This window comes from Papilio xuthus, unplaced genomic scaffold (assembly GCF_000836235.2).
Source record: "Papilio xuthus unplaced genomic scaffold, Pxut_1.1 DF827680.1, whole genome shotgun sequence".
NCBI classification, from domain to species: Eukaryota; Metazoa; Arthropoda; class Insecta; order Lepidoptera; family Papilionidae; genus Papilio; species Papilio xuthus.
Window position 1 is genome coordinate 712,279 of NW_013530969.1, and position 26,938 is coordinate 739,216.

The 26,938-nt window shown below is 32.9% G+C and overlaps 3 protein-coding genes across 6 annotated transcripts; 1 reads left to right on the top strand and 2 right to left on the bottom strand.

Annotated features, from left to right (window-relative positions):
- The first annotated feature begins 1,538 nt into the window (after nt 1–1,538).
- Nucleotides 1,539–23,134, top strand: LOC106117313 (choline-phosphate cytidylyltransferase A). Of its 3 annotated transcripts, none has more exons than XM_013311559.1 (8): nt 1,539–1,924; nt 14,586–14,808; nt 17,388–17,485; nt 19,772–19,934; nt 20,152–20,321; nt 20,550–20,770; nt 21,064–21,136; nt 22,359–23,134. In XM_013311559.1, the coding sequence occupies exons 1-8, from the start codon at nt 1,793–1,795 to the stop codon at nt 22,413–22,415; spliced, it is 1,137 nt and encodes a 378-aa protein (XP_013167013.1). In that variant the 5' UTR covers nt 1,539–1,792; the 3' UTR covers nt 22,416–23,134. The 3 variants fall into 3 exon arrangements, with proteins under 3 accessions (XP_013167013.1, XP_013167011.1, XP_013167012.1); XM_013311557.1 differs by having other exon boundaries at nt 1,540–1,924; nt 21,064–21,128; XM_013311558.1 differs by lacking the exon at nt 1,539–1,924 and adding an exon at nt 7,284–7,547 and having other exon boundaries at nt 21,064–21,128.
- Nucleotides 23,135–23,876: 742 nt separating this feature from the next.
- Nucleotides 23,877–25,083, bottom strand: CNPYb (FGF signaling regulator protein canopy b). The gene has a single exon (XM_013311641.1). It carries the CDS (start codon nt 24,868–24,870, stop codon nt 24,208–24,210), a length of 663 nt encoding a protein of 220 aa, XP_013167095.1. The 5' UTR covers nt 24,871–25,083; the 3' UTR covers nt 23,877–24,207.
- Nucleotides 25,084–25,233: 150 nt separating this feature from the next.
- Mnat9 (microtubule-associated Nat9) lies at nt 25,234–26,655 on the bottom strand. 2 transcript variants are annotated; one of them, XM_013311642.1, is made up of 4 exons: nt 26,402–26,650; nt 26,218–26,327; nt 26,085–26,141; nt 25,470–25,954 (listed from the first exon to the last, which is right to left on the bottom strand). In XM_013311642.1, the coding sequence occupies exons 1-4, from the start codon at nt 26,476–26,478 to the stop codon at nt 25,611–25,613; spliced, it is 588 nt and encodes a 195-aa protein (XP_013167096.1). In that variant the 5' UTR covers nt 26,479–26,650; the 3' UTR covers nt 25,470–25,610. The 2 variants fall into 2 exon arrangements, with proteins under 2 accessions (XP_013167097.1, XP_013167096.1); XM_013311643.1 differs by lacking the exon at nt 26,085–26,141 and having other exon boundaries at nt 25,234–25,954; nt 26,402–26,655.
- Between the last annotated feature and the right edge of the window lie 283 nt (nt 26,656–26,938).

Consider the following 26,938-nt stretch of genomic DNA (forward strand, 5'->3'; position numbering starts at 1 on the left):
AATTTGGAATTGATGTCACTTTAAAGATTACTTGTTAATATTCTAGAAATATACGATACTCGTTATGCATTTTACATAAATGACACTAAGTTAGAAATTGGACCATTTACAAATCTACTTCACCAATATGCCATATTTCGGCTATGTTGAGAACTTTGTGGCTGACTCCCGCATGGGCGAGACTCTGTTTTAAGAAATAATTTTATTCAGTAAATATATATAATATTATATATATACATGTCTTTGTTTAACTAAAATAAAAGTTATTGACATTACTGTTTTTATTTATTTTGAACTCAACATTCCCTATTTACACACTGGTGTTAAGATATTGGTTTTATATGATTGTTTTATATAAGTTTATGTTGTAAGATATGCAACAGTCCGCAGCCGCATCTTTGAATTATTATCAAAGATTTTAACTAAGTGCTTATAGCTTGTTAACTACAGTCAGTGTTGGTTGGGCGAAATTAAATATCGAGTGGCTAACAATTTTTATGAAGCTATTATACCAACACCGATTTTTGGCCTAAACGACTGGCCATCTAGGTGCCTCTGAACTAAACCCCTAATAATAAAGGTTTATTTCAGACACATAAAAACTAAAATATATAAATAAATACACAATAAAATAACTTATTGTATTGGTCTGTCCTCGGCGGTATTTCCAAACCAATACGACTTAGGGACCTTCAAGAAGCGAGCATACCATTTCCTTAAAGGCCGGCAACGCATCTACAGTTCCTCTGGTGTTGCAGATGACCATGGGTGTCGTTGATCGCCTCGGTGTTACTGCCGCTCGTTTGCCCCCTTCTCTTATAAAAAAAAACGTAGGTATAAAACGTGTCGAAGATCCTAATAAAGGAGATTCGTAGCTGAGTTTGTCTATGGTACCGTATCATAAACAATAAATTAAGAGAACAGATTTAGTCAGCCTAGGGATGTTCCAGGGGCTTTACCTATAGCAATTTTTTTTAACGTATAGCACTCGATCGAGCAGAGTTAGACAAAGTGCATTCGCTACGAAGCGTTACCACAACGAACTTCAAAAATGCATAGAACTGCCAATAACTTTCGATAAGTCCTGTGAATGTTGCTCATCAATTCAATACAATTTTAAAGTTCGCTATGACATCGCTAGAAAGCGAATGCACTTTATCTAACCCCGCTGGTATCCACTTCATTATTTTCAATTAAAATTAATAAAAAATTAAAACAATTTAAGAAAACTTTAAATATGCAAATATTTTAATTTTAAAGTTAAACCGTATAATAATGTTTTAAGATCATGCCTTTTTTTCTATTCTATCAATATTACACAAATTTACCTCAAGCTCATTTTTTTATAACAGAAAGGGGCAAACGAGCAGTGGGAATACCGAGGTGTTCAACTCATTTCGCATATTTATCATATCTATGTCATAGCCTATAGAGGCATCTAAGGTACCGGAAATATATGTACATCCCTAACATTTGACAATTGTCAAATTGATGACACTTTAGTCGTGTTTTGTTGTTAATTTTTATTCTATTTCCTAATTAAAAGCTAATATATTAAAGAAAAATTGTTTTATATTTTTGCCAATAAAACATAATTTTGCGGAAAAAATAGGATAGAGTACCTATGTTTTTCGAGGTTATAATATAAAATTATAATAGTAGTTTTGTGAAAAAAATCAATACAATTAAAACTACATCATATTTCTGGATTGTTCCGACTAAAATTACTGTAAGTCCGTGACCAACCATTTTGTTGCCACCATAAATTTGGCCACCGGCGTGCCATGTAAGAATGTCCCGTAAGAGATCCCGATTAGGCGAGGAAAATATGATTTCGCAAGCTGGTGATATGGAAAGTACAGACGTTCGTAATGGAAGCGACCATAGTTTCTCAAGCGCTAATAATCAACTGGATAGTCCACAGGTATGTTTTCATTTATTTACTTACATAATAACATAAGGTTTTAAAATCCATTACCATCCATATGGAAGGAAATTATTGTTTCATTCTTAAATAAGTATTGTTTCATAGTTTAAATGTGATGAAAGTTACATTAATTAGTATTTAAATAATTCTGTAATATGTTAAAATTAATGTAAACTAAAATTAGCCATATGTGCATCATGCGGGTAAAGTATAAAAAAAATCAATGCACCTGCAAATTTCATAAATTTAATATGAATTGCTTGATTGGTCACTGCAACTGCCCATGTTAAACAGAACAATTTTACCCCTTTATTCAAGAAAATTTAAATTGAGTGCAATTAAGATATGTACCTCAATATTTATACTATCAATTCAGTTAGTAATATAATATTATTCTACAATTCTCAAAAAGTACCTTAAAATCATTTTAAGACCTTGGTTTGCAACTACAGATATTTTATTTCCAAACACACAATATCTTTTAATTATATTTCTAGGAAGTAAAGGTAAATTTGAATATGAGAAAAAAAATTAAGATATAATATCTCTTCGCCTACAGTGTTAGAAATCAAAGTATATAGTATTGAAGTGCTTTTTTGAAGTTTATTTACATAAATACTAATTTTCTCTTTATCTAAAGATAAATTAGGATCACTATGTCAGTTCAATGCCCTCTTAACTAGGGCATATGTAATACAATGCCATGCCTCAGTTGTTTATTTTAGCTCAATCTGTAATCTTGTTACAGTAAAATGTACTTACTACAAATATCATGTTTTACTTATGCATTTAAATAGAACTTGTAAAACATTGATATTAAACTTCAGTTATGTTAGTTTTGGACAATGAAACTACTTATTAAATACAAATTAAAAAATATGTTAATTTATACATAAAGATAAATAGTAGGAGAACTAAGCTGTTCAGGTTTACATGATTCACATAAGTTTAAGTGGTTTTTTATGTTATATAATTTTTATTGACTTGTATGGTCCACAATGAAATTTAGTAATCTGATGATAGTGTACTTAAAGCAATCAAGATCACATCAGATATTTTCTGATGTTGCTTGCTTCTTTGATTAAAGGACTAGCAAAATATTACGATGAACAGGAACAGTCGATAGAACATGTCAATATCATCTTATTTAATAATGTTTGCCTAAGAATTTATTTACTGTAAACATGTTTATAAACGGTATAATAAATAATTAAGAAGTGATCGTCAGTAGATCGATGTATTGGGCCGGATGCCAAAAAGAGTGGCGTGATCGGAGTCCGACGCATTCGTCTTGTAGTGCGCTGACCGAGATGCGCCAATACATAGCATTTTTTCTCCTAACGTATTCCATATAATACCTAGATGTATAAAATAATCTTATCTAAACGGCATAACATACGATTAAAATCGAAGTTGAGTAAAAGAATTTATTAATTGTGGCATAGTACAAAAAATTGTTAAAAAAAATTGCTATATCGTAGAAAGATAATACTTTACAAACAAGATATTATGTAAATACTAAAACATGGCTGTTTATTTTGACGGATTAAATATTATAGTAATTTGCTGAAAAATCTTACAGTTTTAATCGTATAAAAGATAAAAGTTTATAACACCTTGGTGATTAATCATTTTTTAAGGCTTTATCGGTTCGTTTACTTCCTCGTTATATTTCGTAAACAATATGTAGGATATCGATAAATTAACGTAAACGTGTTTTGACCTTCATTACACGAAATGTGATGTAATCGCTTTTATAGATGATGTAAAAATAGCGCACTGTATATTTGTATCAGCCAAGTAAAATAGCGTGAAGGAAAATACATTTACAAAACGATTGAAATTTAGATCGCTCATATGAATGATCAATGTTAGTTTAAAAGAATTACCTTATAAATTGATACGGTTTGTCTATACGTAACAAAATCAAGATTCGAAATGTGTAATAATCTATCTGTACTTTGACATTTTTTTTTTAAATCTTATATATGAAATTCTCGTATCACAATACTAGTTACCATAATCCTCCGAAACAGCTTGACTGATTTTTATGAAATGTTATATACATATTCAATAGGTCTGAGAATATTTAATCCGGAGCAGAAGGTGTCGCGGGCGAGAGCTATTATATCTATAAATAATTCAATAACAGTAGAAACGTTTTAATTCAAAGCTATTATTGGTATTGTATTAAATCGACAATCGTAAGGACGGAAATCTTGTGTTACATTGGTCGCGCTCTATTTATCGCCATCGTTCGCGCTGACCCCGGATACGATCACTGACTGCTGCAAATACAAGGGATAATTCATTTTAGAGGAAATATTTGTTAGGATAGGAGCCTAGTTAAAGTTTCCTTTCTGTATATCTAAAGCTACGGCTTATCTGTACTGGAGGCAATATAATATAATATTTTCATATACTTTACCTGCATATATTCTGGTTGTTGTCTATTTAATGAAGACAACAACGTGTTTATGATCTGTAGCAGTAGCTGTAAACTTTTGGATCGTTTACCAAAATCTCTGTATAGAATATATCGTCATCCCTGTCTTTCATCTTTAACAAAACAGCCATAGCAATATGTTTTAAAAGGAAATTTTGGTCTCAGAAACCTACGGTTACGGATGTATCTAAAACTCTATCACGACAGCTGTATTATTCACGTTCAGATTTATTAGATTTTCAAGGTCCATGTGGGCACGTGATCGTTTTTTTTTCTCGCTTCTTCTTTCACAAGTATTTTTGTACAATACTGTTTAAATCGGTCTTACAGTCGTCAACGAAATGTATTGGACTTGGCAAACGCATGTCGGTCACTGAGTCGGTCATTGTCTCTTGTTCTATAAAAATGTGTTTGTATCTTCGTAAAATTCGCAATACTGTCTAAAATATCACTTTGTAAGATTAGAGTTTACTTGGAATGGACCAAGAAATATTAGTAAATTAGCTGTCAATCGCAACTCCGTCCGCATGGATTAAAAACTTAATATGTAGCCTATGGGTTCTTCCAGACAATGTTCCACATATGTGCCAAATTTCATCAAAACCCGTTCAACCGTTCATGAGATACCTTCAAACAAAAAACCATTCATTCATGCATCTAAACATTCGGATTTATAATATTAGTAAGATTAATAAAAATCCGCTAATATGTATTTTAAAAAAAATCGAAAATGTCACTCAAAAGTGCTTCAGGGCTCCTCGGAGCAACGTAATAGATTTGAGATCTATATAAATATTATTATTTTCTATAGATTTTCAAAAAACAATTACTATTGAACCATCATTTATTATGCGTTGTATAATATTTTCCATGGTAGGTGTAATAGAATACGATAAGGCAAAAGAACTGCTAATAAAGAAAACACTTGTCCACGCGGTATCATTAATGAAGCAATTCATTGTCGACTTTCTTGTAATCCATTTTCATTGAATTGTTGCACCAATCTCATAATTGAATCTCTGACAATCCGGAGAATTACATAAAGAATTGAGGGATTACAATCAATATAACAAAGTTTAAGTATTTATTGTATCCAATATAGAGTACCAAGCAGTCGAAAGTAATCTATTTGTTTCATAACAACTACTGCATATGTGAGTGCATTTTTTTTTACGTATATTCAAATTTTTGCATTCCTCCAAAGAGTTAATATGTATGATAAAATTATTGTCACTTCTTGACCAAACCAAGCCAGGCATTGAGATAATGCTTAGAATCGAAATTTAAAAAATATATTTTTAAAAGTATATTCACTACCTTTTCATATTTTCTTCAATGTATGTGACCTTAATTAATATTAATACGTATTGTACGTTTCAAAAGGTAATGCCAGTCTCCTTTGGAAATCATGAATAGCTGGTGACGCCACCACTGCGTCATAACACTCAAACGTTTGCGTTAGCGCATGTGTTTTTGTGATGATTATAAACTGGTTTAACATTCTAATTTTTAGTCTATTTCCTTTATAATCTTTGTCTTTAAAATTCGATTTATATAGCGGTCGCCCGCGTCGTTTTCGCGGAATAAAAAATAATCTACGTACTACATCCTTACAGTAAAAGTTCCATCAAAATCGGTCTAGCTATTTTAGAGAGTTCACGGAACGAAATAAATTTGCGGTGAGACAGCCAGACGAAATTAAAAAAATCGGTTTTTCTTTATATGCAACGTAAAAACAATACTTTAAAATAAATGTTCGTGAAGTATGACATTTTAATTTATTAATATGTATAGAAGATAATTTGTTTCAGAAATATGTTGCCCCTTTTCATATGTTTTGTATGCATCTGTGATGTCTCTTCTTTTTGTTTGATATATTTATTTTTATTTGACAAGATAATAATAACTAGTTACGTTTTCTCAAACTCGAATTATATGTGATTAGGAAACAAATAGCTGTGACGTACATTCAAACAAGTTAAACCAACGCCATAAGGAAATTAAAAATTATGAGTAAAAGAAGAGGAAAATATGTAAATAGACCTCTTGAAATTACAATTATAAACACGGAAATATGTAAAATCCAAATCGCAACTCGTAATTTTTAAAAGAAATCGTTTCAACCCATCCTCTATAGTCTTTATATTGTTACCAAATTAAACCAATTTATACATTAATTGTAGGTAATTTTGTGGATATTTAATGTTTCAATGAGGATTGTACGGATATTGCATCTACTTATGTGACTTCCATTGTGTCTTCATGCAGCTTAAACGAATGTACCGATTTTAGCGATCGTTGAGGTGTCATCGATTTGCTTCCGTACATAGATGTTTAGAGACCGTGATTAGACTTACTGCGGATTCATTTATTAGTCTGTTTTGTGTAATGGTTTATTACTCTATTTCCTGATATATAATATGAAGTAAGTAGAATTATTTGCTGTCATTAGCAAGGGTAGACAATAGATTTGCCGACCATATCTTATGACTGGAGAGTTCCGTTCCGAGTTAAACCGCCATCAGTATAACGTGTTCTAATATACAAGTGAGCGGTGCTGCGGTACAGCCGGACCGGGCTTGTTGGAGCCGTGAGTGTCGGTTCGTGAATGCGGCGCAGCGACGGCGCGCGGGGCGTCCCGTGGCGTGTCGCGTGTCCGCCGAGCCTCCACGTCGGCGTCGCGCCACCAGCGTCGGCACCCCTCCCCCTCACCGCTCAGCCCTCGCCGCGCCTGTCTGCCTCATGCAACATAACCGATTCGACATCGTCGTGTTAGTCATGCTCCATAGCTAGTAAAGTGTGGACGTGTACATTCCGTCTTAAAAGCACGTTAATAGACCGATTTTTATATAACAGGAGCACATTAGTATATTAATAGCGTAATTAGTATCTTTTAACTTAATAAACTTAATTCTGTGATAAATTGATTAATTTATTTTTAAATATTCTGAAAACAATGCGATTGACAATTACGACCGTGTGCCGGTAATACTTTGGAACTGTGTACGTAATCTTAATTAAGAAGTGTAGAACAATTAGTTAAAAATGTCGTCTGTAACGCTAACGACAACCCTTACCAATGGCCACTACAACGGCAAGTTGGAGACTGTGGAGACAAACTTGAATGGTTACAGGAAGAATGGATATGTCAAGCCCGAATCAGTTGAAGTATCGGTGAGTTCCTTCTCTATAAAATCATAATTACAAAAAAAAATGATCTTTGAAAATAATCCTACAAACATCTTCAGCTGCGAAATAAAAATCTGACCGATTAAAAAAGTGAGTAAAGGAGAATGCCAAAAGAAAAACATTTAACTAAATTCGAAATATAGTAACTAAAAATAGTGAAAGTTCGGTCGTGGTTTAGTGTGGCCACATAGAAAGTTTTATTTACATTAGTCGCGAGTTTTCGCAGTGTACGAGTACGTAAGTGCAAAGTGCAGAACCTTTTCGCCGTCATTAGAATTGAATGCTTGGAATTCGTTCCGATGACAGTAGAACGAATAAGGTACTGTTCGAACGTGACTAGAATACATTTGTCGATAGATAAAATTGATTTGTTCGTTTGTTGATATATGTACACTAGTGGCCAGTGTCTCATCGAAGGAAGGATTCACTATCGGTTGACCGATCTAGGATCGATTGTCTTGTCTAAATAATATATCAACATACTCTTTGAAACATTTTTGCCAGGTACATGACATATTTGTTACATAAAAGCATTTAAAAACTTTTATGCTCTGATGTGTACATGAAATGATGAACTATCCGATGCCGGACTATATGATAAAAAGTCACACATCAACTTTTAGAACCCAACAACCTTGACGGACAGCCACTCAAACTTTTAGTGCGGATACCAACCGAGACTCGGGAATTGGATACGAGTTTTATAATATAATTCGTATTATAAATAAATATCTATGTATTCACACGATATAATGAAGATAACGTCGCATTTCTATGTCTAATATCGGTATTACAAATTTGGACATCAAATCAAAAAAATTATCACCAGATGTAATCAATTTTAAATCAATATTTTTAATTCTAAATAATATTAATGAAGGAAATAATTAATTGATAAAGAAAACGAAAGTCCAAAGGGTTCCTGTTATTTTTGATGTTTTTGTTACTACGTATTTCTTGATTTGGAGTTAAAAGGCTGCCCTAAGATTTGTGAATATTGTATTTGTGTAAAAGAAGATGCCTATGTCCAGCAGTAGATCAGTAAACGTTGAAGTGATGACTATGTGTATGTATTTTAAACGTAACTTAAAAACTTAAGTAATGCGTAACAATGTGTAGGAGTAACTTACCGGAGGTGAATGTTCTGCTCCTTTTGTTTCAAAGTATTATTAAAATGTACTTGTTACTATATTTTGGCGAGTAGCTGTTTGGATTTAACTGAACCGGATTCTTGAGATCGGTTCTTGACCCGTACAGCTGATACCGAGTTGTTATGCCGGCAGTAATCAGGGTTAAGTTTCGATAAATGAAATGGAAAATAAAAATTACCTTATCTTTTAAAATTTTATATGAATAAAATTGAATATTTAGCCCTTTTTCAATGCAAATTTAGATACACCCTGATAGTTATCGAAAATTTATACGTGGGAACGCAAATAGAATAAAAGAAAAGGTAAAAATGTTTGTTTTGTACAAATTATTATACGGTGATGTAAGGTAATGTAGTTTTTACTTAAACAATCGTTTAGTTACAATGGTAATAAAGTTTAAAAAACACTTGAAGGCAACAGATAGTGACGAGCGACTTTTAAATTTGTTTGTGATTTTTACGTCATTACCTACTGTTTGCAAATCATGCGGTATGTAGATTAAAAATTACACAAGTGTTTGCGCGCTCGAGTCGTTGTGATTCCGAACAGAAAACCCCGGTTTTTTCGTTCCTTCCTGTCATTCATTGTCATGAGTTGTGTTAAATTTTGTTCCATAATTGATCGAGTAAAAATAAACAGGCACAACTCACAACTGTAACCTAGATGGGTATATTAGGGCAATAAACGTACATATGTAAATCGATAAACACATTGGTAGATGAGGGATTCAAACTTAGGATTGCAAATTACAAGTCGAGTGCTTAATTCCTAAGCCACAGACGCTTCTCGAGGGAACGTATACAAATTTCGAGTTTAAAACATGTTTGAAGTCCTAAAATTTTATTCAGTTAACGCGCGAATAAGTTTAACTAACTGCATTTCTATTACTGTTAAAAATACAACTTAAAAATTCCGTTGTAAGCAAACATGACGGACTTCCGAATGACGATAAAATGACAGTACAGTACACAGTGTTGTGTAATTTGTACACAAAAAAGTAGGTGAGTGCAATCTGTGTTAATTTATTTGACTTTCAGACAAGAACATAGACGTGAAACTCTCGAATGGGCATTTTAATAAGACTTTTTATTAAAACAACTTACATTAATTTATTTACGCAACAACATATAATTAATCAATACATAAAAGTACAATATGTATTTTGTTTGGTACTTCTTCTTCGCATCCTTCTTTACTGAAGGTCGTGCTCGTCTTGATATGCCTTTACTGGTTATAATAACAAAATTGATTTCTAAAAGACTAAAGGTTCGGCCCAAACTAGGTAGCTGCTTGTTTGTTGTGTAAAATATATATAATATAATTTACTTATAGTTCTATGAATTATCTTATTATATCTGGTATTACGAAACACATCGTCATTAGCGATATTACTATTTCACACATGTGACCTAACGTTTGACGTTCAAAGTAATTGTTGTTGACGTCAATGGTGTAGTTAAAAAAAAAATTAAAGTCAGGTCAAAAACATAGGTCATGAGCAGAGGTTTCACTTGTAGAACTTTGTAAACTATACAGATTAAAAAAAATCCTGTCTTTATCTTTACGGAGGGTCTGCACAATATCTACCACTCCTCCATATATCTCTATCATCCGTCATATCTGAATTCACCCTCTTCCTATGCATATCCTCTTTCGCACAATCCATATTTTCTTTGACCTTCCTCTGACTATCCACATTCAATCTCATTATTTCTTTATTAAGTATGCATACGCATTACATATGCTTTAGGACATGTAAAGTAATTTGACCATATGAAAATACCTAGTTTAAGATTGTATAATTTCTATAGATCTCCTTTAACTGGTTGGTAAGCATAAATCTTATCGTAGCAATAACACCGGCGACGTAGCAAGTCGTAATATGAACGGAAACAATCGTTCAGATATGAGAAACTGGATTTTTAATTACATCTTATCGATGCTATAAACAATTTCTAGGTTTTCTATAGTCGATGTACAAAGAATTGCGAAGTTGTACTCAAATAAAGTTACTCTTTAAATGATACACTCTATACCAGAGATATTTAATCTGTGCATATAATAATAAAACTTTCCACAAAATGTACATTTCTTGTCTATGGCTTTTGTGATTTTTACTTAACATCTAACGGGGCCGGATACGGTAATAAATCGATGGATTTTTTATTATTATCTTAAAATGAACTTTCACATGGAAAAGTATATTTTTCCGTAGATTTAATAGATTTTATATACTTGTCTTTTTATTCATACTAGTGCCGATATATTTATGAATACATACAGAAAGTTTACATTATACTACGATACTAACAGCTTTCTCCGTACCTTACTCCTACCGGTTTCAGTACAAGCTTGTTTAAAGGGCATATCGAATCTTGTATTTCAGTTTGACATTTCCGTACTATTATTAACATTTAAATATTAATTAAACTTTACATTCTCTGTATACTAGAGTAGATCATTTAAAAAATTTAATTAAGAATTTTTAGATAGTTAATCAGCAGTTGCTAAATATTTAAGTACCTTAATTAGAGCTAATTGATTTAATAGTAATTATAGTTAAATTATCAATACGTTTATAACTCTAAAAAAACCTGATCCAATTTACACGAGGTAAAGTAGAATCGTACTATATAGAAATAGTTTAATAATTATCCAAATTTATTCATGATATTATTATGTTATGTAAAAAAAAAACTCATGCTATATATACTCATAAAATATGTGTCATTGTCACGAGAGTGTCGCGTGGTCAGCGTACGATGTCGCAACACCAATAGAAAAGACCGTACGCCCGCACCACTGTTCCTCAGACGTAGCAATTAATTTTAATATTTAATGTATTGTGTTATATAACTCACGAGAATTTTATATTGCTACATCATTCCACGTGAGCTCGTATGTGCTCCACGTGTTTTGTTCTTTTACTATTCTTTAGAAATTGCCTTAAATTCATTTTAATTTAACTGTAAAAAAAGAATTAAACCATATTTTCGATGTAACAAATAGCCATCATCCACAACATAGAGTATAGAGTTAATGAGCGAGTTAATTTTTTTTTAATCGGTAATTATTAAAATATCCAGCCAGGTAATAGTAACCATCCGTATTGGGTGAAGCGGATAAGTTTACGAATCCTTTCCTTTCACTTAATGCGGTTAGTTGACCTTATTAATATATGTACTATATGTATATATTGGACATATCACACAATTATGTTCTTAGGAAAATCGAATCCAATACGCACTGTAACCGCAAGCAAGGCTAGGCGAGCGTTATAAATTTTTATAACTATTCATTTACTAGCTATCGCCCTAGAATTCGTCTGCGCGGTATTAAAAAAAAATAATAAGTAGCCTATGTGTTCTTCTAGACTATGTTCTATATGTATGCCAAATTTCATCGAGATCTGTTTAGTCGTTCCGGAGATACCTTCAAACAAACATCCATGTATCTATCTTAACATTCGCATTTATAATATTAGTAAGATTTGGTTACATTTTTTTTAACTACTAAGCGATAACTTTTAGATTCATATGCCAGCAGGATGGCATTAATAAACAGAACCGTTACATCGTGGTTTATTCATAGCATTGAAATGAACGCTGCCATTCTATATCACAGTTCGTATAGTGGCATCAAGAGATGGTCGTGATTACATTATTATAATACATCTCGTCAGCATCACTTCTTATTCAGCATCTCGCACAAACCGTTGTTTTACCGTTTCTTTTGTTTTCATTCGCATCTGTTTTGAATTTGAGGCTTTAGTCTCTATCAATCATCAATATTGCAAGTTTTTTAGTTGCAAATATATTTATAACATCACTTTTAATTATTTTCCTAAGATATGTAATACGTCAAAAATATTTGCAATTACTGTAGTAGATAACTTAGCTTTTTTTTTGTTAAAATGTTCATTAAATGTATTTTAAATATACATATTCTATTAAAAAACATACAGACGAATTAAGAACCTACTTATTTTTGAAGTCGGTTAAAACTATAATACAAATAACTAGAAAATCTTTTTTGTCATTCTGTACACAATACTTTATGTTAAAAAAGTGCCTGAAATCGAATATTTTTCTTTGCATTTCTATTATATGTAACTATGTCAATGTTAGGTACTGTTACCAAGTTTATGTCCAATTATCACGAAGGGAGTTAGTGTGATATTTAGGTACATTAGTAATATTACAGAATATTCTAGGTTTCTTTAGTTATTTATTTATTCTAAGCATATTAGTATTACTTCTCCAGAGAAATGGCCAGGTAATTTAGGTAAGTAATAAAGTGTAAATTTTTTACATTAAATTGTTTTGTTACGTCATAAGTTAAAGTTTTATGAGAGATCTGCTGAATGTTCATATTCGTGTTTTAATATCGATATTAAAAGTAAATGATATTTTCCACTTGCACTTCCTGATTCTATGACCTTGAGCCTTCCTACGTACGTGACTGTTGCTGGTATATTTCATACTACATGTAAATATTTCTGCTGATTTTGCATAGACATGTTTATAATTTTGAACGCATATTATCAGCTAATGTTGCAAATTGACAGATATACTGTCAGATGGTCAGACTTATTTATTTAAATGTATAGGCGGCAAGACCAAGGAAAGGAACAATTCTTAGACCTTACTACCTTTTCCGTTGGACTTTATATTATTGTATTTGTTTTAATTGGGAATGTAATTCTTTCAATTTAATACATCCTTAATTTAAGTGGTAGCTTTTAATTATATTTTTCAATGTAAATTTAATCACGACAAAGTGTTTTAGTGCAAGTTTACGCAAGCTTCTATAAATAGCAACTCAGTCACAACATCGCAAGTACCGGCAATTAAATGATAAGGGATGGGATCGGTCACGCGTCGACCGTCGCCTGATGTCCAGCGGACATTGTCGGCAACTAATGGCACATCACGCCACTATTGCAGATAAACCTAATCACAATAAAACCTTTGCGACACACTGATCATGTTTAAAAAACAATCGACCTAACCGACCTAATATCCTAATATTTTGTCGATATCTTTTCAACGATTCGGTTTCAAATCTACATTGTTTTGATGCAATTTTGTTTTTTATTTATACTTTTATCATACAATACGAGTACCTTACTAAGAAAGTACTTAAATTCTTTGCGAGAGTACTTGCAAAGCCATGTAAAAATATAAATTTTACATACTGTCTGGAATAATTTACACCGTATGTTCGGTAACAAATTTTACTCGTATGTTTGATCCAAAAATATACTTTTTACTTAATTACTTTAAATGATGTTATTATCAAATGAACATTGTATTATTAATTAATTTCTAATTCTTGTCTTTAAATGACGAACGTTAAATATATTTTCGTACCATGAATATAGTTTTTACCTGGTTTATTGCTAAATATTTTCCGAAATGCGCACATTCGTTAATATTCCAAATCAAATTGATTGCCCGTGTATTTTCTGTGGCTCTGTATCATTTGTTGACCATGTCATTGCTATATATATCTTTAAGGATTCACGAATCGTCAAAATATTATTGTTTACAAACGTAATGGTCTTATACTTAAGTATAATAGTCATACACTTTTACTTGAGTAAACAACAAAATGGTAGATGTATACATATACCTACTGCATTCCGCCCTTTTCGACCCCTTATCTCTTCGAGTACTCATATAAGTAATCATTTTTACTTTCTTGCTCTTGGCTGCCGGTTTGTTTTTGTCGTTTAGTAAAAGTTTAACAATTCTGAAAATTGAGGTGTTGTTCATATTATATTATTCCCTATTTCTTCTTAAGGTTACATTATTTTTTAATAATTATAGTTTATCATAATTTATAGTTACGTGTTTTTTTTGTGGTGCAGTCGTTGCGACTTGCAGCGCCGTTCAGCACGGACCCGATGGCGGTGGCGGAGCGCGAACGGTGCGCGTACGGGCGCATCCCGCGCGCTGCCGCTCTCGCTGGTACCGCGCCACGCCGCGTGCGCGTCTACTCCGACGGCATCTATGACATGTTCCACCAGGGACACGCAAGACAGCTCCAACAGGCCAAAAGCGTCTTCCCCAATGTATATCTCATAGTCGGAGGTGAGTTAATCATATTACATAAAGAAGTGTCTGCGTTTGGTAATATCTGTAGAGAAAACTCGCAGACAATGCATTTCGTATTTGGTAGAAAGTTTTAACAAAAGTACAATTATTCAATTTGGATAGGAATTTATATTAGCTGATTCTGGCTCACAAAAATTATGACTTGAGCACACTGTTTTGTAAACATTTCCTTGTGATGTAGAGATTCCATATGTAGAGCATGGCAAACGTCACAGTATTGAGCAGAAGAATTCCGTTCGAATTGGCGGGCTGGTTGCACCGCAATTTATCGTTTCGGCTGCCAAAGCTTTAACCTATTACCTAATAAATAACGATATAATTTAACTTTTTATACATCGCTAATTAAGTGCTACGAAATCTTTGAATTCGTTTAATCTTTGCTACATTAATCCAGTTTATCCATATAGTATTTCCTTATTAATTTTATCACAAAAATCTGAGTCAGATCGAATTCAATTATCAGTGACGGCAATAGAAAAGGCATTGTTGGAAATGTTTTCGTCTGACTGCATTGTGCAGATAAGACCAGTTACTATTAAGAGTACAGTTTACGAAGACGTCACTTAGTCATCCCGATAGACTCGTGAACGACGTCATTCGGAAATAACACAATGAATGATGATCTCATGCTACGGAGAGTAAGGAAATGTCATACAAACAATGACACATTCAACCCTTAGTTGTCTTTTTAAAACAACATATTACACAATCGCGTTAGATAAGGACGACAGGATTGCGCTGCGAAGGATATCGATTGTGCTCGAATGCGGCATTGCTTGCACTACAGAATTTATCTTCAGACGTCGCATATTTTAGTTAGTTCTTTTTGCTAAAAGGAATAAGTGTTAGTCATTGATTTAACCAGTAGACATACTCGGTAAAACAGGACTAAATTCAAGGCTCTACGTTGGCCTTGTGTGGCCATATACATATTAGTGACTGTCAGTATATTAAATTAATAACATGGAGATGACATTTATTAATATGAAATAAATTTTAATACACCTAAATCTTTTAAGAGTGGTAGAACCCGCTTTAACATCTTCGCACGAATTGGCCAGGTTCGCCCGGTGAAATACCACCACCACACAGAAAAAAGGCGTGAAGTGGAAGCAATTCCGCGTTTCGTCTGATGAGTGTGCGTCCCGGAGGCCTAATTTAGTCCTCTTTCCCTTCCCACCCCTTTCTTATAAGGAAGGGATGGGAAGAGGAAGTGGACTTTCCGGATGAGAGGATGCATGGAAAGGGAAAATATTTTCTTTCTGTGCATCCTCTCCTCCGTCGATTAAAGGTAGGCAACGCATATGCAATTGCGTATGTTTATGGGCAACGGTCACTTCGCTACTTCAGCGATTTCAGGTGGCCGCTCGCTCGTTTGCTACCTTATGATATAAAAAAAAAAAAAAAAAAAGTCTGAAATGTATTATCCTTACCAAACTGTCGATCTGCTATAATGTAAATATTTTTAAAACTTGTTAAAACAAATGTGGAGTATTGTTTATAATCACCGTCCGTGACCAGTCATCACCGAATCTTTAGCGCGGATTTTTTTACCAAACATTACGTATTTAATAGTTGTATAACACTTATAATTCCTCTGTTATATTTTTGTATATTTGAGTTTTTAGTACGGCTTAAAATTGCTTTCTTCCTCGGATTTTGTAAACGCAAACTCCAAAGCAGCACTGTTATTGCATATTTAAAATCGATTTCTACCAATCTACCAAAACTAGAACTGACCAAACCTCTGTTTGTAAAGTCTTGTATCCGCTACTGATACCAAAAAAATGAACGGATAAACAAAACTCGTGTTGCCATGATAGAAACAATAATAAACACCACTATTAACAAATATTTACTTATCAACGGATTCCGAACGTTTCGTAATGAATTCAAAATGCAACCGTGTAATGGCTTCTTTGATTGGTCGGTGTCGGTCGTACGAGTTTTATCTAGTGATACAAAGATATCTTGAAGTTTTAATTACGTACAATGTAATTGGTGTTATCAATTTTGTAGCAATAATGTAGCTTCGATTGTGATATGAAACGCGTGACACATTGAGGCTAGATTTAATGAGTGTGCCACTCCGACGTGTCAGCCAATATTCATTAGGCCAAGTGCGAATAACAAGGCCAATTATTGATTGATGATTTCAAGTTCGATATGATTTGGCTCTAGCGCAAAGTTAATGACGTATTTAAATAATCCCATTAAACAGATATGGCAGGAATGCTTTAAAGTAATTATTTGTTTAGGATTTATGTTTGAAAAACCGTTTCTTTCATCATTATTAAAATAAACATATAATAAATTTGACGTTATTTTAAACAAATTATTTTTGTAAACGGAACGTTTAACGAGATTTTTTTCTATGAAACATATGAAATGTCCATCTTTCATACTTCATCTGTTCCTCCGTCAGTTAAACTAAAGCATTTTTACTTTTCTGTTAGGTCTCTACATAAATGAGTCAAGGATTTTTTTTTTAATTTCTGCTTATTGATTCCATGTTATTGAACAAAATAATTAGTTTAATATTACGTATTTTGCAGTATGTAACGACAAACTGACACACAACCGCAAGGGACGCACCGTGATGACGGAGGACGAGAGGTACGAGGCGGTTCGGCATTGCAGATACGTTGATGAGGTAATTTAAACTTTATTGTAATAAGTATAAAAGCTATTTTATATCATGTATTCTTATCTTATCATTAGATGCTAATATACACAGCAGTGATAAATTTTCACAGATACTAAGATAATGGTCACGGATTCGATTCTTTGGTTAATTGCAATTTTGAGCTCTATTTTTTCTTATTCTAATACGTAAACAGGTTTTATTTTAATAATTACAAATTGATTGGTGTAGCCAGTTCTATATATATAAAATTCAAGTTACTGTTTTAATTCCCCTACACTTTTCACCCTAAACATAAAAATAGATTGATGTTAAATTTGACTTCCAAAAAAATCTCATTTTGATATTTCCTAGCGATGAATGAAGAGCCATGGATTCGATCGCTGGACTGGAGAAATATAAACTGGGCATTGAACTTTTTACTCAACTCTAAAAAAAACAAGTTTTTAATAAATTTTAATTAATTTAATGAGAAATAATGATACAACCTCGAAATAATGATATAAAAACATCCTTATTATAAATAAACTAGCTTGTAACCGCGACTTCGTCAGCGCAGAATTAAAAAAAAAATCTAGTAACAAATAAATCCGGTATTAATTTTAATTACATAATTATATAAGTAATTTTCTAATACAAGTTTTCCTCTTTATATTATAAATGTAGATAACCTTTGATTCATAGAATTATCACATAATTATTGTAATTTTAAGTTTTAAGGAGAAATAATACATAATAATTATTAAAGGAAGTTAATTATTAATAACGTTCTCTGTTTCGTAATAACATAACATAAATTAAATAAAGAAAAATGTAATTTGAACAGTTTAGTCGTCAGAAAACTTTTTATGGAATTGTTTCGCAAGATAGTTTTATACGAGTATATTAACTGAATTATTCTAGAAATAATGTTTAAATATTAAATTATTAAAGACTTTAAAATATATCATTTTTTCAATAATCGAGTTAATGAAATTATCTTTGTACTTTAAATTTTATTTAAGATATAAAACTCGTATGGAATGTAACTTTTTAATTTAAATTTTCCTTATGATATGGAAATTATATGGAACGGAAAGTAACAAGTATTCGTTAATTAAAACGGCTATGTGGTGTATGATGTGTTGAGCTGCGCACACGCATCAATTTGCTGTAACTCACTAAATAACGTTCAATGGCAAACTATGAAGATATGCCTGTTGTAACGTTCTAGAAATAACAATAAAGATTTTCATATTGACTTTAAATTAACATAATATTGACTGAAAAATATTTAAAAATAATATCTTAAGCCTGTTAAGTAAAAAAACAATATTTATCTTACTAGCTGTGGGCCGCACTTTTGCCAAGCGGAATTAATAAAAAAAACTTAATGAGTAGCCTATGTGTTCTTCCAGACTATGTTCTACATGTGTGCAATGTTTTATCAAGATCCGTTGAGTCGTTCTGAAGATATCTTCAAATAAACATCCATCCTTCTAAACATTCGCATTTATAGTATTGAGTCAGATTATAGTATAATATAAGATATTATAAATAGTCTATTATTAGACTATTGAAAGACGAATTTAAGTAATAATAGTAGTTGTGACCTTTAAAGTATGCCCAATTTGTCAGTTATTCTAAACCGACTCATAAGAATAAGATTAACCTAAATTTAAAATACTAGGTCGGTGGGTTATTTACTTTATAATTAACGATAAGCCGCTAACAGCACAACCAGTTTCCACCATACGACAGTTTATGTTGACACAATTCACAAACTGAACCTTTTTTGATATGTTTTATACGCCGAAAGAAAAGGTGTTAAATGTCTACACATTAGTACTTGCTTAGCAAATATTTCCGTTACCCGAATAAGGTACAAGAAGCTTAGAATGTTTTTTCACTCTTGACTTAAATCTTTTTGCTAATACACATTGCTAATACATATTCTCTCGTTTCTTTTGTTATAACATGCATAATTAAAAGTGCACTTCAGTGAGCTAAGCCGAAATGCAGGTCGTGGATTTTGTAAGAAATAGCGTAGGTTTGCGTTCATAGTGCTGCATTGTTAAAAGCCTCTCGACACCCACGCCCTGTTTTATCTAGGTCGCTACCATTTGCCTATGCAGCATTCTATGTCTCTAGAAAAATATTCTAACATCTGTACAATACTACTGCTAATGATTAACCTAATTTTAATTAAGAGTAAAATGCTTGTATATTAAAGTTATTTGCGTAAAGTCTTAATCTCTTCCTACACTATTAGGTGTAAAAATATTTTTTTAAATGTAATGTGTTATTGTTTCCTAGGTGGTTCGTGACGCGCCGTGGGAGTACGACGAGGAATTCCTAGAGAAGCACAAGATCGATTTTGTAGCGCATGACGATATCCCATACACGACCGAGGACTGCGAAGACACGTACGCCATGATCAAAGCTAAAGACATGTTTGTCGCCACCGAAAGGACGGAAGGTCAGTCATCAAACATCACCCAGATATAGTATCATCTTATGCGGACATTATGACATAAATCATATTCGGCAATTGTCTTCAATCTCCTAAAATTTTAACTGTCTCCTGTCTTTGCTTCTTACATTATGCTTATAATATCCCCATTTTCGTAGAAGTCTTTTATAAAGTTGTTGGAAAAAAAGGCGTCGGTTTTTTTTCATAATGTGTGTTATGTTAGGTGTATCCACGTCGGACATTGTGGCGAGGATCGTGCGCGACTACGACATATACGTGCGACGCAACCTGGCGCGCGGATACTCCGCTAAGGAGCTCAACGTCTCCTTCCTCAACGAGAAGAAGTTCCGTCTCCAGAACAAGATGGACGAACTCAAAGATAAAGGCAAAAAGGTAACGTCATCAGTACCATTTCCGACTATTTAAACTCGGGAAATAAGAACGAAATATTCTAGAATAATTTAGTATACTTAGAATTATGAATGTGGAAGAGGTGCTAGGACCGCGCTAAATAGGGTCCATAATTGCTGCCGACCTCACTGGAGGTAAGAGCGTGAATTGTGTATATTGCACTGTTGAAGAATAAGATGGAAGTATTTAGTATGTAACTGTGTGTTGCAGGTGATGACAAACATCGGGGAGAAGCGCGTGGACATCCTGACGAAGTGGGAGGAGAAGTCTCGCGAGCTGATCGACGCGTTCCTGCTGCTGTTCGGTCCGGACGGGCGGCTGTCCAGCATCTGGCACGAGGGCAAGGGCCGGCTGATGCAGGCGCTCAGTCAGCCGCCCTCGCCGCGCGCCTCCCCACCCCCCAGCGAGAACGGGGACGCGCACGAGCACAGGTACGTCACATTACACACATTATTTACACACACCACATGCGCCATGTTATTATATTCATTTAATTTTTTGACAGAATAATTTTTAACTTTAAATGTATATCTTAAAAAAAATCTTTCGTATATCGATTAGTAGTTATGGTATATATTTGTACTTTACAATGTTGGGTACTTCCAGTCAATCAAAGGTCATCAAGGATGAGTTATAAATATTAATAAATTTATAAGAAAATATGTGGGTGCAGTTATTTGTTTAGATTAAAAAAATAATTAGTATATATATGTAATTGTTGCAGCGGGTCAGTGTCGCCGCCGCCGGCGAAGGCGCGCCGCTACGAGACGCTGTGGGAGCCGCACGCAGGTAACTGGGTAACTATGCTTGGCTTGTACTACATACAATACATGCATTTAAGTCCCTTTCATATTCAATTTACACAAAACAACATTAAAAAAATATAGCATTATTTATAATATACTAGCTGTCGTACGCGACCTCCTCCGCGTTGAATGAAAAAAAAAACTTGATTAGTTCCCAGCAATAATTCAAATTTTTCTCACCTTTTAAATCTTCCCTATACCTCAACGAATAGTACAAGACCAAGATAAGATAAATCCGTTTAGCCGTTTTCGAGTTTTAGCGAGACTAACGAACAGCAAATGATTTTATATTATACTAGCGGACCCGACAGACGTTGTCCTGTCTACACGTCTTTAATTTGAATAAATTAATATGAAGTTAATATTTGATGAAAATTGTGAATCTAAACCATTCCTAGATCCCCTTGAACACACAAAAATTTCATCAAAATCGGTTCAGTCGTTTGAGAGAAGTTCAGTGACATACACACTTACAGAAGAATTATTTATATAAAGATATATAAGACATTGTGTAATTTATAAATTCTCATAAGACGAGGGACATAAATGCAAAATAGCACTAGCACGCTGTTAATTATATCACAAGTATTGAGCAATGCATTTTTAAACAATATATTGTAAACATTTAAATAACTTTTAAACTTTGTGTATGTAGTACAATGTTTTTTTAACCTAATATATAGTTAGCGTTGTTAATTTATTTTGCATGATTAATGATTGTACTAAAGTTGATTAGAAAACAACACCTAAGTTTATCAAAATATTTAGCATGTTTATAGAAGCTTTAGTAAAATTAGTTTTTTTGTTATCTGGTGCATGCATAACTCGCTTAATTATTATTTACTTGGTTATGTTATAAACAATATAATACAATTCTCAAATTCGTCAATTGAAATGGTATTTTTATTTTATAAAATACCCAGCGCTGGAAATTCTACAGCATTCCTAAAGCTGTGAACTTTTAATCTTAAATTGCCATTATAACTAGCTGTCGCACGCCACTCCGTCCGCCTGGAATTAAAAAAAAACTTAATAAGTAGCTTATGTGTTCTTCCAGACTGTTCTACATTTATGCCAAATTTCATCGTGATCCGTTGAACCGTTCCGGAGATACCTTCAGGCAAACATCCATCCATCCATCTAAACATTCGCATTTATAATGTTAGTAAGATATGTTCTTGCATGAAATTATATTAAGAAATATTTGTGATAGATGCATCGAGCGCTGACGGTGTTGGGGAGTCGGAAGAGGCAGCGCAGCGCCAGCTGACTGACGACGGCTCCGACAGCGACGACGACGACTTCCAAGACACCAGCCCATATCTATAGGAGGAGCCGCCAGACGTCGCGCGCCTCGCCATATGATGCGCCGCCGTCGCCCAGCTCCTAGTGCTCAGTGCTGGCTCAGCCTGCCTCGCGTGGACTTTGTAAAGTTGCAACACCTTTGTCACACAAATTCTTGGTCATCAAAAACTCAGAAAGTGTCCTCGGCTTGCAACATATCTAATTACACATGATTGTGTAGTTTTAGTAGATTTAATATATTACCGCTTACTCCGTCTGGGGTTACGGCCGTTTAGACATCGTCGACTTATCGAGGCTTAGTGTAGCCAATAGTATTTTTTTACTATTGTAAATCGTCCATTGTCAACGACAATGCTAATGGATAGGAGTGCATTTCGTTTAAAAATACCCTTTGTGTTAAATTATTTTAGTGTACGGCTTCAAATTCGCGTGTCGTCCGTCTGCAAGACTCGAGTGAATGTATTTTATCCTATTAGGTTTTAAAAATGTATTTACTTTATTTATGATGATTTTTAAATGTAAATCTTATCTCATTATTATGATTGTGCGTGCGTTTTGTGGGTGCAGAGTATGTAGCGAGCGGTTGCGGGCCGCAAGACCCGCGCCCTCGCTTCCTGTCATGCGCTCACAACACCTTGTTTGTATTCTACTTTTTGACAGTTGATTAAAGAGGTGCTTATTTTATATGTGTTTTCTTTACTTCCCTACTGTTATCCCTTGAAAAGTACCTAATCTAAAAGGTCTAGTCCTACACACTCTGTGCAAAGTGGCTATGAAAAATAGTCTTAGTCGCGAAAAAAAATTGTACAATTTACGTAGGATAAGTTGGAAATACATATAGATTTCATTTTTAAACGAAGTTTATAAAACATATTGACACAATTGATAAGTGTTGCAATATAAATCACGATTGTGGCGCCCTCATAATAAGGTTGTTATATTTTTGTCAGGCTTTAATAATTCATTATTGTGAGGGATCTTGGCAATAAAACTATTATTTTCTCACATTTCAGGTTCTTTTTTTATGTTCTGACACATGTTCTTATTTTTCTTAAACTCTAAAACAAACGTCACTTCTTTTTTGACACATTTGTACGAAATAGGCATATCTACAACAATTATCATACATCATTTATTGAAATAAAAAATTCTAATTTTGTATGTAATAGTCATATTATTAAAGAAGATATTTCAGTAAAACAAAGAACAAATTAAATTGCAGTCTAATAATATGTATTTATTTAATACAAATAATTTTTTTTACAAATAGGAAATGCATTTCCTACAGTCACTTGTACTTAAATCACACTTAATAATATTAAAATTTGATTAAGTCAGAAAGAATACAAAACTGACTATATTTAAAAAGTTTTCACAAAAAATAAAATTATTTTTTCAAAAATTAAATAAAAAGTTGACATTTTATGATATAAGACTTGTATTTGTCATTGAATGGTAAAAATGTTGTTCATATTACTGAAGTTATTAGGACTTTCTAAATCATCATCATCAGCTCACTATACTGCCCCACCAGGCGCTCGGAGCCTACCCTAAGTTAAGGGTGACTAGGCCATAGTCAAATCATTATAATAAAAATAATAATAAAATAGATTCGTTGAAGAGTTGATTAAAAGTTGCCTCTTATATTACTATAATAAAGGAAATCCTTTTACATAATTATTTCTAGATATACACCTATCACAGTCCTATCAAGTAATGTATTTGATCATAAAGTTACATTAACTTGAGACAGAAGATTATAGTTCAGACTTATCATATTTACTTCCTTTGTCCCCTTTGGATTTAGGTTCTAGCTTTTCAAACAAGCAAGAGTCATCTGTATTCTTCAAAGCATTCTTTGTACAAAGGAAATTTTTCAAATCTATTTTACCTTGATGATTCCAATACCACTCTTCAATAGCAGATTCATTCTCTTCTAAAAGGCTCTCACATTGAGTTTTCATATGAGTAATTTCAGCTGAGGGCTTATCCCATAGTTCATATGGTATGCCAAGATCAACTTTTACCCCTTTGTCTACAAGTCCATGGAGAGTTTTAAATGTCTGGCTCATGCCTTTTGCAAACCGAGTGCTGTCTTGCCTCTCTTTGTGTATATTATATTCCAGAATCCTCTCGCACACTCCCTCTAAAGATTCGATTAGCCTTAATTCAGATTTTTCGTACTTAGTTTTTTTCTTTGGCTGCACATCATCCAACGAGTATCCAATTTCGATAACGTCGTGCACTTTGCCGGTTTCTTCTAGCCTCCCTTGTAGTTCTGTTGCAAGTACTTTGCAAACTTCACATCTATTCGCATACTTCACCCCCACGTCTTCTTCTGTCTTAACGTCTATATCTTGGTTACATAAAATGTTTGCTGAATAAAATATCGTTATGAATATAAGTCCTCTGAAAAACATTCTGTAAGCCGATCGAATCTGTGTATTGAGCGAATCAAAACGAAATATTGCCGGTTGGGGGTAGTCGTCTGACTTAGCCAATTATACGAAAAATCCTCAACCTCGGCCAACCAATGGATGTTTCGTTCGTGTTCCTTGGTGTTTTAATTTATCAAATCTAATACTAAGATCAATTTCGACGTTTAACAAATTTGACAATGACAGATACGTTAGTCGTCTTATGTCACAGAATCAAAAATATAGGCTTTTTTTTTCAATTTAACATCTGAAAATTCTGATTTCCAAAAGACTTCCTCCAGAAATACTGTAGTTTTAGTAAACAGTAAAGAAAAATATTTCCATCACAAAGTACATAATAACAAAAATAATTTACCCTGCCCTCAGAAGTTATGAAGTGCAGCATCCAAACATCTAGCACAACAAAACTGAACATAACGAACAGTTTCAAGCTCTAGTCATTTTGCTCCACTATTGTTTAGTGATACCAACACATTCAGTTCATAAGGGACACCTAGAGATGAGCTAGCATCTAATTACATCCATGACATCACAAAAATCAAACAATCTGAGATATCAGTCAACTAAAAAAAAATATTTAATAATAATAATTAATCTTTATTTCAGACTTATGATCCATACAAAAAATGTCACAAGAAAAATGTGGATTTGACAATAAACATTTTTCAATGCATGGTTTTGTCAAAATCAGCTCCAAAAGAGGCAGCAAATAAAGGTATCAATTATTTGTAAGTTTGTAATTGAAATTCAAAATGTCCTTCAAGGCTTTTTGTCCAGTTATTATCAACGACTTTTTCCAATGTCACTTCTTGAAAGATTTCACTTCTTGATTTCTCTTTAAAATTCAATTTTTGGAACATATTTATACTAATAATGTTTTCTATACTAATCTTTGCCTCAAATGTTTTTATTTTAATGAACTTAATTCCATAGAGAAGCATAAGTATGACTGCTTCCCAGCCTTTTTTGCTTCCTCTTGCGGTTTCTTCTGCTATCATTATTTCTATCTCCCCAACCATATTATCATTGTCTATTACAAATATATTTGTGTCACCAATCATGGAATCTGAAACATGTAATGATTATAGACATACTTTCTAGGAATATTCTTCTTTGCTATCATAGAATAGTTTAATTTCACTTTAAATAGGCGGAAAAAATTGTATTAAAAAGTAAACAATCTTATTACCACTAACCATTTTCATCACAATTTTGTTCATACTTGTGTTTATCTAATATTATAAATGTGCATTCTGAAAAAATAGTTATAAATGAATATGACATTGTTAAAGTTCTTAATAAAAGACAAGTAAAACTTTTAAAACATACTATCATCGTCTTCTTGCCAAGTTTTTTGCATTTTATACTCCTCTTCTAAAGTCAGAGGCTCTGATGCGGTGAGTTTTTGCAATTCTTCTGATCTCATCCATGTGTGATATCTGAATTTTAAGTATAATGGTGAAGAATATTTACAAATTGAAAAAGATAAAAGAATATAAAATATACTACATACTTAGGAACATGATGCTCTCTGTAAGGTACAAGAATTGTATTTTTGCCCAAAATTTTTGTATTAAAATTTAATCTCATTTTGAAACTACCATGTAAGCATGAAAAAAGAGAAATAACTTTTTATAGTAATAATAGCTTCTGTGTTTTTAATCTGATATAAATGTACTTTGTAATTGCAAATACATAGGAGATTGAATTTGGTTCTTTTTCTTCATTGAAATTTCGTTTACGTTGTTTCTTGTTCATTTCGTTTTCACGTTGACATTGACATATTTACATGCCCTCATTTGTCAAGTCAATCGTCGCTTTTTTTTAATTTTATGACCTGGTAACATACAGCTTTGGGTCATATCTTATTTGGAAAATGTTCATTACTTTGGGTCGCTATTTTTGGCATTTTGATATTAGTTAAGTCATATTTTTATGATAAAACTTTATCCTAAACAGCTATATTTCATGATGGTTCCATTTGAAAATAGCGAAATAGATGTAGTAAGCAAAACTTTTTAACCACTGGTTTTTGGCAACTAATCACAAC

Coding starts and splice junctions, on each gene's coding strand:
- CNPYb (XM_013311641.1), bottom strand. CDS start 24,870: ATGTTTTTCAGAGGACTTATATTCATAACGATATTTTATTCAGCAAAC.
- Mnat9 (XM_013311642.1), bottom strand. CDS start 26,478: ATGAGATTAAATTTTAATACAAAAATTTTGGGCAAAAATACAATTCTT. Junction 26,328..26,401: donor AGAGAGCATCATGTTCCTAA/GTATGTAGTATA, acceptor CTTAAAATTCAG/ATATCACACATGGATGAGAT. Junction 25,955..26,084: donor ACAAAATTGTGATGAAAATG/GTTAGTGGTAAT, acceptor TACATGTTTCAG/ATTCCATGATTGGTGACACA.
- LOC106117313 (XM_013311557.1), top strand. CDS start 1,793: ATGTCCCGTAAGAGATCCCGATTAGGCGAGGAAAATATGATTTCGCAA. Junction 14,809..17,387: donor TGTATATCTCATAGTCGGAG/GTGAGTTAATCA, acceptor CGTATTTTGCAG/TATGTAACGACAAACTGACA. Junction 17,486..19,771: donor ATTGCAGATACGTTGATGAG/GTAATTTAAACT, acceptor ATTGTTTCCTAG/GTGGTTCGTGACGCGCCGTG.